General features: G+C 45.0%; 1 protein-coding gene across 21 annotated transcripts in view; it reads left to right on the plus strand.

Moving 5' to 3' along the window:
• Positions 1-15,628, plus strand: part of kif1aa (kinesin family member 1Aa) — a 65,496-nt gene that overhangs the window by 8,150 nt on the left and 41,718 nt on the right. For all 21 annotated transcript variants that reach the window (XM_042056441.1, XM_042056442.1, XM_042056446.1 and 18 more), the window contains exons 3-12: positions 8,271-8,344; positions 9,142-9,321; positions 10,959-11,024; positions 11,198-11,376; positions 13,038-13,149; positions 13,499-13,576; positions 14,099-14,164; positions 14,271-14,288; positions 14,414-14,492; positions 14,802-14,880. In XM_042056441.1, coding sequence (XP_041912375.1) covers positions 8,271-8,344; positions 9,142-9,321; positions 10,959-11,024; positions 11,198-11,376; positions 13,038-13,149; positions 13,499-13,576; positions 14,099-14,164; positions 14,271-14,288; positions 14,414-14,492; positions 14,802-14,880 — 931 coding nt within the window. The remainder of the gene's footprint in view (positions 1-8,270; positions 8,345-9,141; positions 9,322-10,958; positions 11,025-11,197; positions 11,377-13,037; positions 13,150-13,498; positions 13,577-14,098; positions 14,165-14,270; positions 14,289-14,413; positions 14,493-14,801; positions 14,881-15,628) is intronic.

Raw genomic sequence — 15,628 nt, forward strand, 5'->3', positions numbered from 1 at the left:
AGAATTTGGGTGGCACAACAAATAATAAAAACATTAATTTTCAGTAAACAGATTTTAGTTTGAATTTGTAAGTAAAGCATCACACATCTAGCTAGACTGAGGAAGACCAGTCAATGGACAGTGTTCAGACAGAGCAGAGGACATTATACAAGCATGAGATTGAACACACTTTATGAAATATATTACATGATCTTATAATCTGCATAGGCAGAGGTGTAGAACTTTAATTTGGATACACTTCACAATCCAAAAGGTTAACATTTTGCTCTGTGAATATAATGAACGTGGATTGATGGGATGTGGCCTGTGAGTGAATAAAAGGCTTTCAACAGGCCTGGAGTCAGATGTTCCGTCATTAAAACAGGGATTAATTGACTTTTCCCAGGCGGGGTAGCGGAACTGGCGTCAGTGGTGGCTCTCAGCACCTCAGCATTAAAGCAGCTTCTGTTGTAAAACTGACTGGGGAACAAAAGAGCGCTGACCTTTTGTGTTAACGGGGCTTGCTGAGAGATTAGACACATGGGTCTGCTGTGGTTTTCTAACAAACACACACACACACACACACACACACACACACACACACACACACACACCTACATATACGTAAACTTATATAAATACTAAACACTCAATATGCACACACACACACACACACACATGCTACTTAGCACTAAAGGTGATTAAAAATCATAGTTCTCCTGATTAACTCGGCCAGCTCAGGGGTTGGCAGCGTCAGTCAGCACTGCTGATGCAACAACTCTGTTTTACGAGGGCAGGTATGAATCATGGTTCAGTGAGAGACAGAGAAAGAGAGGGACAGAAGACAGAAAGAGAGAAAGGGAGAGAGAGAGAGAGAGAGAGAGAGAGAGAGAGAGAGAGAGAGAGAGAGAGAGAGAGAGAGAGAGAGAGAGAGAGAGAGAGAGAGAGAGAGAGAGAGAGAGAGAGAGAGAGAGAGAGAGAGAGAGAGACATCCTGGGATGTAGAGGGAAACTGGACAGTGAAGGACACTGAAGTGATGTGGAGCGAACCAGGAACAGTGAAGTGGGTCGGATGAAATTGGATTGTTTTTTGGCCCAGTTTTTTCTGAGACATCCTCCCCCACCTCCCCCGCATCCTGCGGGCAGGCAGGTGTGTTGGCTGCACGATAAAGCCAAATCAGGATACCAGTGGGCCGAGGCTGGGAACCAAACACCACGGCCGGTCGCCATTAATGATTCAGACGGAGTCACCGCGGCCGACAGCGTGCCACCGCCGACGCTGTCCCAGGCCCTGCGTGATTGGCCAGCGGGCGCACCCAACACATCACAGTTTCCACGCACCATGAGAAGGCCACGTGACCTGCGCAGCTTCCTAGCAACAGGCCTGTGCTAGAGTAGGTGCAGAGTGCACCCCGTGGTGCCGTTAAAAAAGCAATACGGAATCTGGGCCTCTCACGTTTCAGGCAGTAGCTGCAGCAACAGCAGCAGCCTGATTCTGGTCCTGAGAACGTCTTTTAAATAAAACTGGGAAATAGTGCAGCTTACTTAAAAATTACAAGAATTGCAGCTGGATAAATCACTAAATACACTTTCTTTGTGGTTAACTGAATGTTCATGAGATTTGCACTTTAAAAGAAACTGACGGTTGACAGTCCTGTCAAAAAACAGAAAATGTTGTTCTTTTAGGCCTCGTAGTGAGACGTACACAGAATATGAGAAATATGTTCATGTGTACCTTATTTACACATTTCTAAACATTGTATTGTGACACAATGATATCCACTGTAAGCATACAGCTTGGAAATCGTAGGAAATATGACACTATTCAAATTCCCAAAAATGCCCAATTTATTTTGTGATTGACATTATGAATTTATAAGAATTTATTTATAATTTAATTTCCTCTGGGAACAGGAAGTCTGTCTGATTGTTAGGAGCTGACAAACATTATGCAGCAACACAAACAGCTGTCATGTATTAAATGAACCCATGAATGCATTGTTTTATTATCAATCAAGATCTGTAATGGTGCAGAACACCATTTTGGATTGTTTGACCAGCTTGGAATGAATTGCTCTTTCCCATCTCGACTGTTCTGTTTGCATTAATATTTGTATGGATACATCCATAACTAGCTCTTTTTTCATGACAGCATATGTGAGAAAAAGAGTGTAAAGAATTGTGGCGCAGAACACATACACACAAATACACACACATGCACACATATGCATGCCTGCCAATATACCATACCACATAGACAGCGGTTATGAAACATTTGGCAAGCACCAAACATGACACACCTATTCACACACCAGCTAGCTCACACATGCACACACACACACTCACACATGCACAAGCACATGCACAAGCACAAGCACACGCACACGCACACGCACACGCACACGCACAAACACACACTCACACTCACACTCACACACTCAAACACACACACACACACACACACACACACACACACCACACACACACAGTCACACCGGTTTTGCTGCAGGCTGCTGACAGTGCTTACGAAACATAGTGGGGCATGCAGGAGGCTGAGTCTGGGACTCCCTAGGGCAGCTCAGGTCTATTCTTACACGCTGCCACACACTGCCTCTCAGCACACCCTGCACTCAATGCAACGCTCTCTCTCTTTCTCTCTATCTATCTGTGAGAAACCAGACAACCGCACTGCCTAAACACTGTCTGCTGATGTTAATGGTGTGGCCATAGGCAATAATGGTGGCCGGTGTTTAGAGATGTTCCCATTCATACATAGAGAGGCATTGTAGGCAGCGGAGATGTAGACTTATGTAATACAGCTCTCTGAATGATGTATGTTTTATGCACAGATGGCTTAAGGGTCTGCCTCTGTCCATATATGAATAGAGGAGGTAAGCACTGAAACTAATTGACTTAGACTGCAGAGGTCCTTGACATAGCTGCATCAAATCTGCTTCTTTACAGATTATGTGCTTTTTGCACAAGACGCTATGCATTTTTTTTCTAAAGCACATTTTAGTTGAAAGTACATTTTCATCATATGTGACAGAGATATAGGAATGCCACCTATTACCGCCCATCCCCTATTTCCGCTCTCTTACGTGTATGTGTCACTTAATATTAATTTCTATACAAACAAAGATGGCGGATTCCTAAAGAAACGCAAGCACCCACACCATAAGTGTATGTATGTACCAAAAATGACATTTTACCGTGACTCAAAGAGCTGTAAACTGTGTTATAAGGCTACGTGTACAAATCCGATTGGAGCTCCAGGTCTAATTCTCGGTCTAACCGTTCATGTGCCGTGTGAAAGGGCGGAAATATGCACCCACCAGCTCCGAGCGTGGTAAACAAAATTGGATATTTCAGGCAGTAAAAGCCCCGGTAAGAACCAAACCAGATTTGGTTCAAATCTACATACCTATGGCTACTGAAAAATGTAAGGTTCATTTATCAAATGTTATTTTGAGGTATTAAAAAACATACAAACAAAAGGGGCGGTAGTTGGTGCTTTTACAATAGCATTGTTTTTCGGTTGATTTGTTTTCATGCTGGTCTGGACAACGTGACGTGTGTTCTGTGTTGCCCAGTGTTCCCGGCCTGGGCTGTTCTGTTATTGTTTGGTGCACTGAGAGGCGGGTGATTTGACTGACCGGCCAGTAGTGTCATACTCTCTTTATCTCTGGGATGTCGTGTGAGCCTCACAGCCTGTGAATGTGATGGACGGTGAAGAGGCTCCGATGAGTCAGTGAGCAAGCGAGCGCAGGGAGAGATCAGGGTGGGGTGGGGTTGGGTGGGGTGGGAGGTTGTCCCTGGTGATGTTGGAGCACACAGGAGTCTCATAGGAGTGAGGTGTTAGAGGGGGGAGGGAGGAGGAATCATGACGATTCTGCCCACTCTACATATGATGTGTGTGTGTGTGTGTGTGTGTGTGTGTGTGTGTGTGTGTGTGTGTGTGTGTGTGTGCGTGTGTGTGTGTGTGCGCATGTGTGTGTGTCTGTGTGTGTGTGTCTGTGTGTATCTGTTTTACTGTGTATTACTCAATTTGAGTGTGTATGTCTGACTGAAATTGCTCCTTAAGATTTCAATGTGGTAGTTGTTGAACATTGTGTTGCATGTTTGGGGAGAAACGGGGGTGAAACCTGACTCCTGATGGCCTACATTGCTTGGTCTAAAAACAGTTTGTGTTTTACAGAAGGCCTGTCAGCGTTCTCTAGGGACTCTCCTTAGTACCATGCCCTTTGTCATTAATCAATAAACAAGGGGAACATACCGCACTCACACACAAAATGGCAGCCAAAGACCAAAAATGGCATTAACAAAAGGGACAATTTAATCGATGACAATAAGCTAAATATACCTTATAAGCTGAATACACTGAATTGACAGATGGTCAACAGCTCACTTTGATCCCCACAAAAAAAGGATAATTTTACATTAATATGGTGAATATTAAACTTGTAGGGTTTTTTTTTGCTGTTTTGGACAGATGATTTAGCCATCTCTTACCAGAAATCTGTTGTTTGCCTGGCTTCCCTCGTTAGAAAAGCTGCACAGGAAATGCTCATTTGTTCTGTGTCCCCAAGGAAACCAAAGGCACCTTTGGCTGGGCAGGGATCTAATTTCACACTATTGATCAGTGTAAGATTGCTCCCTTGAACGCTCCTCTTAAGGGCATTAAAATGTGTCTCACAGTAGTGAGAGGATAACCGCCTGAAACCTCCGTCTGTGGACAGCTATTTTATATTTGTGTTTTCTGTTCCTGTGAAATCTCACTCGGGAATTTTTGATGGTTGGGATTCTATTTCTGTGTTAGTGGGATTCAGTCTGGAGCTGTTGCTATCGTACTGTGATCAGTGTTACACAACATTCAAGATGTTTCTCCCGTTTTTTTAATTCCCACACCCCTCTTCCCATTACTGATTCTCTTTACCTCTCTGACTGCCTTCCTCTGTGGCTGCCTCCTTCACAGTTAGTCGTCTTGCCTCACCTGTCTCTATTTCATCTCATTTCCCTCTCTTCTTGGCTGTGTAGCATTACACGGCTTCACTGGATTAAAGCTGAGCTTAACAGCTAATGTAATGCAGAAAGGAGGAAGAGAGAGAGAGAGTAAGAGAGAGAGAGAGAGAGAGAGGGAGAAGAGAGAAGGGGTTTGTGCTTCAGCTCTCGTCATCTTGGTCCCATTAGCCTCTGCTTCCTCGGGCGGACATTCCCTCAGGGTATGATGACCAATCCCGCCATGGAACGCTGCGCTCTTTCCAAATGAGCTTACTCCTTTATCATGTGCTGCCAGCACAGGGCATTTCAGTGGCTGTTTCTTCCTCATTGCTCCAGCTGCACCCTCAAATTGCGTTGAGGACTGAGTTTTGGTCTCATTCTCTTCTAATAGACTTAATTGAAAATCTAATCTCTGTTTACACCATTTTGAAAGGAGTCATTTCAGGCCACCACGGGCAGCACACTAGCAGTGAACACACAGCTTGCGTTTTGAAGTCAATTGTCGTTGAGAGTGTTAATTAACAATTAGTCACGTATTCAGTGCATCATTTACTCTCAGAAGGATTTGTTATTATGGGGACCTGCAACGCTACAAGGACGCACCACTAAAAGTCCTTAGCTCTAGATGTGTTCATTAATAGATGCAGGTACTTGATTTCTGTTTACCAGAAATTTAATCACTTATCTATGTAAGTGATGCAATAAACAATTCCAAGGTAATGAACTGCAGTCACAAAGTATAAAAATACACAGCATGATGTAACAACAACCAGGTAGTGGCTCGTGCTTACAGTTTGAACAGTTCTAGCTGACACTCTGTTTTTGAATTAACTTACCTGTTGAAATGTATTAGGCCTAGGCTACGGCCGACGGTGGGTTCCCCAAGCAATTTACCTCACGTAGCATTTTCATCATTCGCCTTTGATTTCGACTGACTTCACTTCGTTCAAACTACGGGGTAGAGTGGACGCAGCATGGCTAGAGACACGTATGACTCATTGCATATTAATAAGACTTCCCATAACCGTATGAATATAAATGAGAAGTCCCGTAGCACCCCGCAAGACGAAAATCATTCATTCAAGCCATTTACTTTGTTTTCTTGATCGCTCTGCCCTGGTCAAATGACATGGAAGAGTTTGTTTACTAGTAGTGCCAATGGAGAATGCTTCAGCTTTTGCCACCCGGAAGAATGTATATTGTTATTGTGACGTCATGGTAAATTATCGTATTGATTTTCAGAATAAGCAGTTGCATGTCATTTGTGGTAGATACAGTATGTCTGCAGTGCAACCCAATCACTAATGGGATACACACTGGCAGGTCATCACCATTAGCAGGGTGTAGTGTGAGTACATGAAACCGTGTGCCTCTCCTGACGGTACCATCATCCAGAAGTAGGACTTGTCTGCTTGTTCCCTCTCTGCCACCTTCCCGGGCAGGCGGGCAGGCGGGCAGGCGGGCAGGCGGGCAGGCAGGCAGGCGGGCATCTGTAGTGACTGTGTAGGAGTGCCGGAGAGAGAGGGTGCCATGGGATGAGTGTCGGCCTGCTGACGTCACAGCAGAGGCGCTTGGGCGTGCTGGAGGTGGGGGAACGAGAGCCAACAGAGAGGAGAGGGCAGGGGAGGAGAGGAGAGGAGAGGAGAGGAGAGGAGAGGGGAGGGGAGGGGAGGAGAGGAGAGGAGAGGAGAGGAGAGGAGAGGAGAGGAGAGGAGAGGAGAGGAGAGGAGAGGAGAGGAGAGGAGAGGAGAGGGGAGGGGAGGGGAGGGGGTGGAGAGGAGAGGAGAGGAGAGGAAGGTCCCTTTTAAAGCTACATTTGTTTCTAGGTTGTTGAATCATGTATCTGTACCCCTGCTCTATCTTTCAAAGAGAGCCAATTAGCACAAGTGAATGGAAGCAACTCATCCTCTTTGGCTGTACTCGTGTTAACAAAAGTGGTTACGAAATATTAAATAAATAAGTGGATGAGACTGCTGAGGAAGGAAGTGCTAATACTGTTCTAGATCTCCTTTCTATGTCAAAGAAGGTGAGTAATGACTCCTTTGGCCTATTGTCTACCACAGGCATTTTTGGCTCACTTGATTTGCTGGCCGGCATTGTGATGTGGCTGTGGCTGTCCTTGAGCACCTTGTGATGATTGGAGACTGAGGCTTACTCAGCCTCAGCGCTCAGTGTTCCTCAGGAGTGGTCTCACTGTCAAGTCACAGTCAAATAAAGTTGTCTTTGAGATCTTTTTGTGATGCTAATGAGATGCTAATGTTAAATGGAGGAGCTGAGGAATGTCTGTCGCAGTGTGTATATCAGGCCATGCAAGGTTTACACTCTGTGTCTCTCTCACTGCTTTGGATAATTTATACTCTACTCTCTGCAGTGCTCTCTGGCCAAAGGGGAGGTGACTTTGGATCCTTCCAAACAAACCCGAGGAACAAAATGCGGGGGATGAAAATACACATGCCTAATTTAGCTCAGATTAATTTAGATGTCTTTACTAAATGGGGCCAGGAAGCATTTCTGCGTCTTATTCAAACCATTATGAATACAGTGTTATTTTGTTGCATTTTCTTGAGATGTTTAGTGGACTGTGAGCTCCTCTAATTGAAGAAGGGACAGACATTTCCCGTAATGCCCATTACAGTTCCTTCCTATAAATTGTGAAGCATGCAGAGTGCCTGTAATTTAGTTTATGTAGATTATGATGTGATTACAATGTAAATCTGTGGGGAAGGCCAGTAATGAAGACTGTTCTGTCAGCACTTTAATTTAAACACTGAAGCCTGAGGATACTGTCTGCACTGCGTGGATGCGTCATCAATACCACTTAGCTCAGTGCGATGATAATGAGCTCACCCCCCTGACCTGTCTCTCCTGCGTTTCATTTTAATTCAGGTGACGTGGCTCTCGCCGTGCCTCTTCAGCGTCTCCCCATCATAAATCTAATCAGTGCCCGCTCTAATTCTCACTCTCCCAAGACAGGCTCCCCTCGCCGGGCAATGCAGGCCGCTCGTCCAGAGCTGCGGCAGTGCGCCGGCTGCTGCCCGGCCGTCTGTAATTTGTCTAAAGTGTTTCTGGGAGGGGAGGTGGGTGACTCAGCACTTCCTGGTTGTGTGTGTGCATGTGCGTGTGTGCGTGTGTGCGTGTCTGCGTGTGTGCGTGTGTGTGTGTGTGTGTGCGCGTGTGCGCGTGTGGCTGACCGCCACGGACCTGGAGTCCAGCGTGGCACTTGTTGATGTGCGCATACGTATGTTGTCTAACCCCAGCCCTTTTTCCTGTCGTCTTATCTCTGTGTTTCAGCGATCCTCAATCCCAAAGCACCAAAAGAGAATAAGAGTTTCAACTTTGATTACTCTTACTGGTCCCACACAACGGTGAGTGAGAGAAATGAAACACCCCTGACATGGATCCAGTGTATTACTAACATCATGTAATATGTACAACGTGTTCATCATGGACAACACATCTGGTTTATAATCTGTATGGAATAAATGAGCGATGTCGAGCCAGAGTATACAAATTTTGCATTCATCTACAATTCCTGTCAACGATGTCTGTCAGCTGTTGGCAACACATTTCGTCAATAGTCCATGCTGCTTTTGTTATGTAATTGTTGAAAATATGTGTGAATTAAACACCACTTTAGTTAAAAGAGCCATTTTAAGATCAGACGTGAAACCTCTCAGGGCATGACGGCAATTGCTGTATTGTCTTAGCAGTAGGTTATAAAGTATGCAAATATTTGATTCACATAAGTAGCTCGTTAGCTTTGAATTGATTCATTTGATGTTGTAGTGATGTCAAGTGAGCAGCTCAGCTCATGATTAACACATGTGTAACTGTGCATAGCCATAACCCACTGAGTCAGATTCCTATTAAGAACTGCCATTTTTGGTATGAAAATTTTTCACAGCTCATTAGCATACAATATGAGACACAGAGCTTCTTATGTCACCCACTTACACCATCAGTATAGCAACGGAGCCATCTTGCAGTAAGACAGGAATCCTAGGATGAGTACGCATCTGAACACCAGAGAGAATCAAATCCTTTGGTGGTGGCCTAATTCTTTGCGTGAAAATGAACTCAGATCTGGAGTCAGACATGAATGATTTACTGGCACGGTGCATTGTGGGTAGTGATATGCGCCTCGCTGTTGTATTGTCTGCAGCCAGAGGACATCAACTATGCGTCCCAGAAGCAGGTGTACCGAGACATCGGGGAGGAGATGCTGCTCCACGCCTTCGAGGGCTACAACGTCTGCATCTTCGCCTACGGGCAGACGGGAGCCGGCAAATCCTACACCATGATGGGGAGACAAGAGACGGACCAGCAAGGCATCATCCCTCTGGTACAGACACACAAAGACTGCACATACTATGTCAATAGTATTCTCCTTAATGTAGTCTTATTCTCCTTAATGTAGTCTTACCATGTTATTGTTTTTATATTATTGATTGAATGGGCATTATTGTTTATTATTGCTTTTTTTCCTCATTTTCATTGCTTATTTTATTAGGCTATTGATTGAATTGACATTGTTGTTTATTATTGCTATTCTCCTTATTATAGTTTGACCAACATTCTAATCTGTTCCCTGTTAAATTTTAAATATTATATTGTTTTTGTGTGTGTCGCTTTGGACAAAGGCGTCTGCCAAATCCCATAAAAACATAACCATAACCATAACCATAACCATAACATACAATCCTATGGGTACAACACACAGACACACAAGGCACATCCGATTCACTTTCACTAGGGGAGAGGTACCATAAAGGCATAGCACCATGGTCCAGTGAATCTGAGTAAGGCGGGGATCACATCAGCCAGCAGCAAGCGGCAAACGTAACGCAACGCTTAGACATAATACGTTTTATCTCGTTCCTAAGCAACACAAACAGTTTGTCAATTGAATACGCTTGTGTTGCGCTTTGAAAGTTTAACCAAGTTCAACGCTCAGCTTGTTCAAAGCGTTACGCCAGCGTTGCCACCGTTCCGCTGCCGAACCATAGAGAACTATAGGAAAACCTGCCGCTTGCCGCTGGCTAATGTGATCCCCGCTTAAGCACACATATATTTACCAAGCAAAACATCCTATCCAGATCCACACCCAGCACTAGATCATATTTTGTACTATTATAAATAGGATTATCACCATGTATGCACATCTTGGTCTGCAATCTACACTCTAATTTGGACCTTACATCTGGGTCTGGTCATAACATCAATTACTTGATTTGATTGTATCCTTCCACTGAAACTAGAAAGCACAACTTCTTGCCCTTGCCCTTTAGCACACACACACACACACACACACACACACACACACACACACACACACACACACCACACACACACACCCACACACACACACACACACACACACACATACACAAAGTCAGCACCAGGATGATGGGGCAGGAGTGTGACGAGAGATCACCTGTAGTGTGAGATTATGCCTGTGACCCATCTGAGCAATGTGATGTTGATGAGTCTGTTCCCAGACAACATGGCTGCCGTGGCACCATGCTCTGTCTGTAGTATGTACACAACCAATCAGCCATGTGTTTGCCCTCCTTATCTGTGTCCTGTCTTGTTTGTGACCATGCAAGCAGGAGTATCTGAAAGCCATTAGAATTATTTCCTTGTGAGTAGAGAGGGAGTGCAAGCATGGGTCTGAAAGGGGAATGTAAGCAGCATTCAATCAATGAAGATTACAGAGATGTGAGCAAACAGTAGGCCATGTATGTAGTATCTGCAAAACTGGTCAACTTCAATTATCAGTGATGTTACAATACTATACTGAGTGCTCTCTATCTCTCTCTCTCTCTCGCTCTCACTCCCATTATCTGTCTCTATTTTACTTTTACCTCATCCCATTTTCTCTTTTCTCTCTCTCTGTCACCCTCTCTCTTTTCTCTCTCTCTCTCTCTATCTCTCTCTCTCACTCTTTCTCACTGCTCCTCTGTCTGTGTCTCCCACCAGCTGTGTGAAGACTTGTTCTCCAAGATTAATGTCAACAATGACAACAGCATGTCCTACTCTGTGGAGGTAAGTGTCCCAGTCCTCATTTTTGCTGTCGCGGTCTGTCAGAATATATCAAGCCGTTATGTATGAGCAGCGTGGCCTCACTGAGACCCTCTGTACGCAGATGTTCAGATTAATGAAACACTAATCACTGTGGTTCACTGTGGTTGACACACTGTGACTTATTTCCTGTTTAGGTGAGCTACATGGAGATCTACTGTGAACGTGTGCGGGACCTGCTGAACCCCAAAAACAAGGGCAACCTGCGGGTGCGAGAGCACCCCCTTCTCGGCCCGTACGTGGAGGACCTGTCCAAGCTGGCCGTCACCTCCTACAACGACATTCAAGACCTGATGGACTCGGGAAACAAAGCTAGGTATGAGTAACGCAGACAGCTTTAAAATGGCCCCCCAATTTCACGAGAGGATATGTACAGTACTTGGATGTGAGGGTACGAGAGGATATGTACAGTACTTGGATGTGAGGGTACGAGAGGATATGTACTTGGATGTGAGGGTACGAGAGGATATGTACTTTGTGTTTCCCTTTCACTGCTATGAAGAGTCTTGCGACCATTAGGAGATGTGATTGACACTAGAATGGTCTCTGTTGGATTCCCAAGCCTTAATTAAGGGGTTTGGTTGTCAGGGCCCCTTGGGAACAGACACATATTGAGTTGTCTGTTGTCCAGCATCTGATTAGAAACAGAATGGAAAGAGACATTCCCATACAGTGTGTTTGTATGAATGACAACAGTATTCACCCTGTTTGTCTGCCCTCTGTGTCATGTTTAGCATATTTCGACTAGAGTGAATGTATCGACCAATTAAAGACTGCCGAACATTCCCTTTATCCTTTTGACATTGACCGGTCATGGAATTTTGATGACTAAGACATCAAACACGAAGAGAACTGAACATGGTGCCAAGTAGGTCATTGCACAACATTATTGGCACTGTTGTCTGTCCTAATTAAAAATTAGACAGCATTCAATGTGGCCATCAATTTAACCAAACTACTGTATGCAAATACACTTCATGGATGTGTTGAGCCAAAATAAAGTTAAAGTTCCTGTCTCTTGGTGCCCTGGTTTGCTATAGTTTTAGCTATATAAATGCAGTGATTTATATTTGCTTTTCTTGCAAGCAAACAGCAGAGTAACTAATGGTGTGATTATGTTGATAACCCAATGCTGTCTTTGTGTACTGTTGATCCTAGTAGTAGACATTAGCTAAGAGGAACCCCATATTTCCCACTTAGCCCTGCCTAGATTACATATATTAGCGTCTCACTCTCAACCCACCATACAATTATGCTTCAGTAGCCAGTCATTGGCAAAGCAGCCAAGTAGCTCTGAATGGGGTGTTGCAGTGCAAGGAGACAACATCTAATTTATGTCGCACTTCCTCAAGTATTAGGAAAATGGGATTGCCCCCCCACCCCCACCCCACCCCAACACCCGATGCTGCCCTGCATCCTCCATATAACCCCCCCATCTTATACTTCACGTTAATAGAGCATTAGTTCAGTTGTTTTCACTTGCTGAAAGTGAATCAATTACTTGCTTGTAAATCATCGCTCATTCACAAAGTGCTAATTAGAAAAATGGAAGAAAAATGAGCTCCCATATTTCAGCAGTAAACAAGGTGCAGGTTCACTGGCTCACGGACAAGGTGTTTATGATGGCTTGCGCTCCATGGTACACCTTGAACTGCCTTCAGTGCAGGCTAATGTATGCTAATGAATGAACCGTGTGCTGAGACAACACCTCAGTGCTTCACATGGAGGCTAGAGAGTGCAGGCACACGCGCATTAGCTTGAGACGTGTGTAGGCTGAATGACATGGGGCGTAGGGTTCAGTGTGCAGCTGTGGCTGGCATTGCTCTCGGAGTTTGGGGTATTATTTTCTGTCCATCAGCACCTTGTCATCATTTGGCTGCTGTTCCTCACTTCTCTCTTTCCCATCCCTCCCTCCCTCCCTCCCTCCCTCCCTCCCCTCTTCTCTCTCCCTCGCTCTCACTCCTGTTCGCCTGGCAGGACTGTGGCCGCCACCAACATGAACGAGACAAGCAGCCGGTCGCACGCTGTCTTCAACATCATCTTCACCCAAAAGCGCCACGACTCCGAGAGCGAAAACACCTCCGAGAAGGTACTGCCACAGGGGTGACACTCTGGTCTGGGTGGTGTCGCTGGGGGTTACAGTGGAGGCGGTTGTGGTATCCTGTCACCACATATGCCGACCTTATTCAATCACACTGACCTCCTCAGTGGTCCTTCAGGAAGAGACGGCCAGCGGGCCGCTTTGGCACCAGCCACGTGATGCAGACTTGCTCTGCTCCTCGGCGAGGCTAGTTGTGCTTAATGTGGTTTGACATTGGGGAGGTCATCATTTGTAAGCATAGAGGAAGGCAGGGATGGAGGGAGGGAGAGGTTGATTAAGCCTGTCAGCCACGGGGGGATTGATTCAGCCTTTTGCACGTCGCTGCTCTGTCTCGCAGGTCAGCAAAATCAGCCTGGTGGATCTGGCCGGCAGCGAGAGGGCCGACTCCACGGGGGCCAAAGGCACCAGACTGAAGGTGAGACACACACACCCACACACACACACACACACACACACACACACACACACACACTCACACACACGCATGCACACACACACACACACACACACACACACACACACACATGCACACACACACCTCCTTCGTCGCAGATTTCTCTACCCTCTATTCCCCTTTCTGTGTCATCTTGTGACAGACTGCACTGTCAAAATCATTACAATATCACACAAATGGAAAATAAAATGATAATGGAATGCAGGGGATCTCTTCAATTTATTGTTAATTATTCTTCAATCTCAAGATTTTGTTCACAATTAAGTTATACAGTATTCTATTAATAATGATATATACATACATACTATTGGTATGACGCTTCATTTTGTCAAATACTGTTTGTACTGTACGTTGAATGATACCAATGTTGAATTTTGCCTGCTTAAAAAGAACACCTTATGACCTACAGACAGAATAATTAGTCAGAGGTTTTTTTTACTTTGTCCCTTGTTGTCACTAAAAAAAATGGTCATGCTATTTCAGGAAGGAGCAAATATCAACAAATCCCTGACCACTTTGGGAAAGGTCATATCAGCCTTGGCAGAGGTGGTAAGTGACCAAAACATCTCATATAATGTATTTGCTCTCTCATGATATTCATTTTGAACCTGGAACACGTACAGACATGTGCCTTTATTTCCGGTTTCTCCCTCAGGATTCTGGAACAAACAAAGTGAGTGCAAATTCCCCAAAATCGTCAGAACAATCCCTATGGCAGCTTGAAATATGTAAGGCCTATCTATTCCCTTTGATGTGTTGTGTGAGGATAATATGATATCAATGGCATTTGTTATCTAGAACAAGAAGAAGAAGAAGGTGGAGAGCCACATCCCCTACAGAGACTCTGTGCTGACCTGGCTACTGAGGGAGAATCTGGGTACGGACTTCACTCACTCACCTGTCCAGCTGGTCACTCAGCACCTGTTGGGTTGGACCAGCATGTATACGTATACAATATATACGTGACCTAAACTGCCCAGTGCCCACTGAAAATGACCATAAATCTAAATCAGGAGTTGACTTGCTTCTGTTTCCAGATGTCACCACTCTGTGTCCCTCTTCTTATTTGCTTGTGGTTCACTGCTCATGTGACATTAAACTGCACATTTCTGATACTATGGCATTGGATTCGCTGGCTGAATCCTAACTTTATTATTTAGAATGAGTTGTTTCTTCTCACCTCTAGGTGGCAACTCTCGCACTGCCATGGTGGCTGCCCTCAGTCCTGCTGATATCAACTACGACGAGACTCTCAGCACCCTCAGGTACATTGCAGCCTACAGCACAGCATCATTAATTAGTGGCATTCAGTGGAGCACCGTTATGGAGGGTCATCACTGATAGGCCTTTGTTTAGGTGACTTACTGAAATCATGGTCTGATGGACAGAATGAAAGATCTGGGTCAAAGAACAAAATATGACCAGAAGTGGTCATCCCTAGAGGAGCATGGGAGTAGAAAAATGAACTAAAATTAAAAATTAACTTATTGTGTCCACATTATGGAATACTGATATATTCTACTTCTGTCAACCATCTGCAAAAAAAACATAGGAACACTATGTTGATGTTGAAAAGAAATGATACAGACAGGGGAAGATGGATATATTGCAGAGGTGGTGAATGATTAGGAAGCCACTGCATTGCTGCAGTTTTCTGGCCTCACCTTTAGAGCTGTTAAGCTGCTATGAGCAGATGGAAATTGAGGACGAGGGAAGTGAGTGCGGTGGAGTGTTACCTAACGGCAGATCAGGTTGCTGCCGCTCCATCTTTGTCCTGCACCTGCAGTGGCATCACTCTTCAAACACCCCCCCCCCCCCTCTCTCTCACACACACACACACACACACGCACACACACACACACACACGCACGCACACACACCAGCGCTGCAGAGGGAGCTGCTGAAAAGAAGGCTGATGTGCCAATGAGATGCAGAGTTTGTTTGAACTCCACTCACTGATTAGCAGCCTTGTCGAAGTCCTAAGTGCTGTCTTTGGAGACATGAGGTAGGTGT

This window comes from Alosa sapidissima, chromosome 12 (genome assembly GCF_018492685.1).
Source record: "Alosa sapidissima isolate fAloSap1 chromosome 12, fAloSap1.pri, whole genome shotgun sequence".
Taxonomy (NCBI): Eukaryota; Metazoa; Chordata; class Actinopteri; order Clupeiformes; family Clupeidae; genus Alosa; species Alosa sapidissima.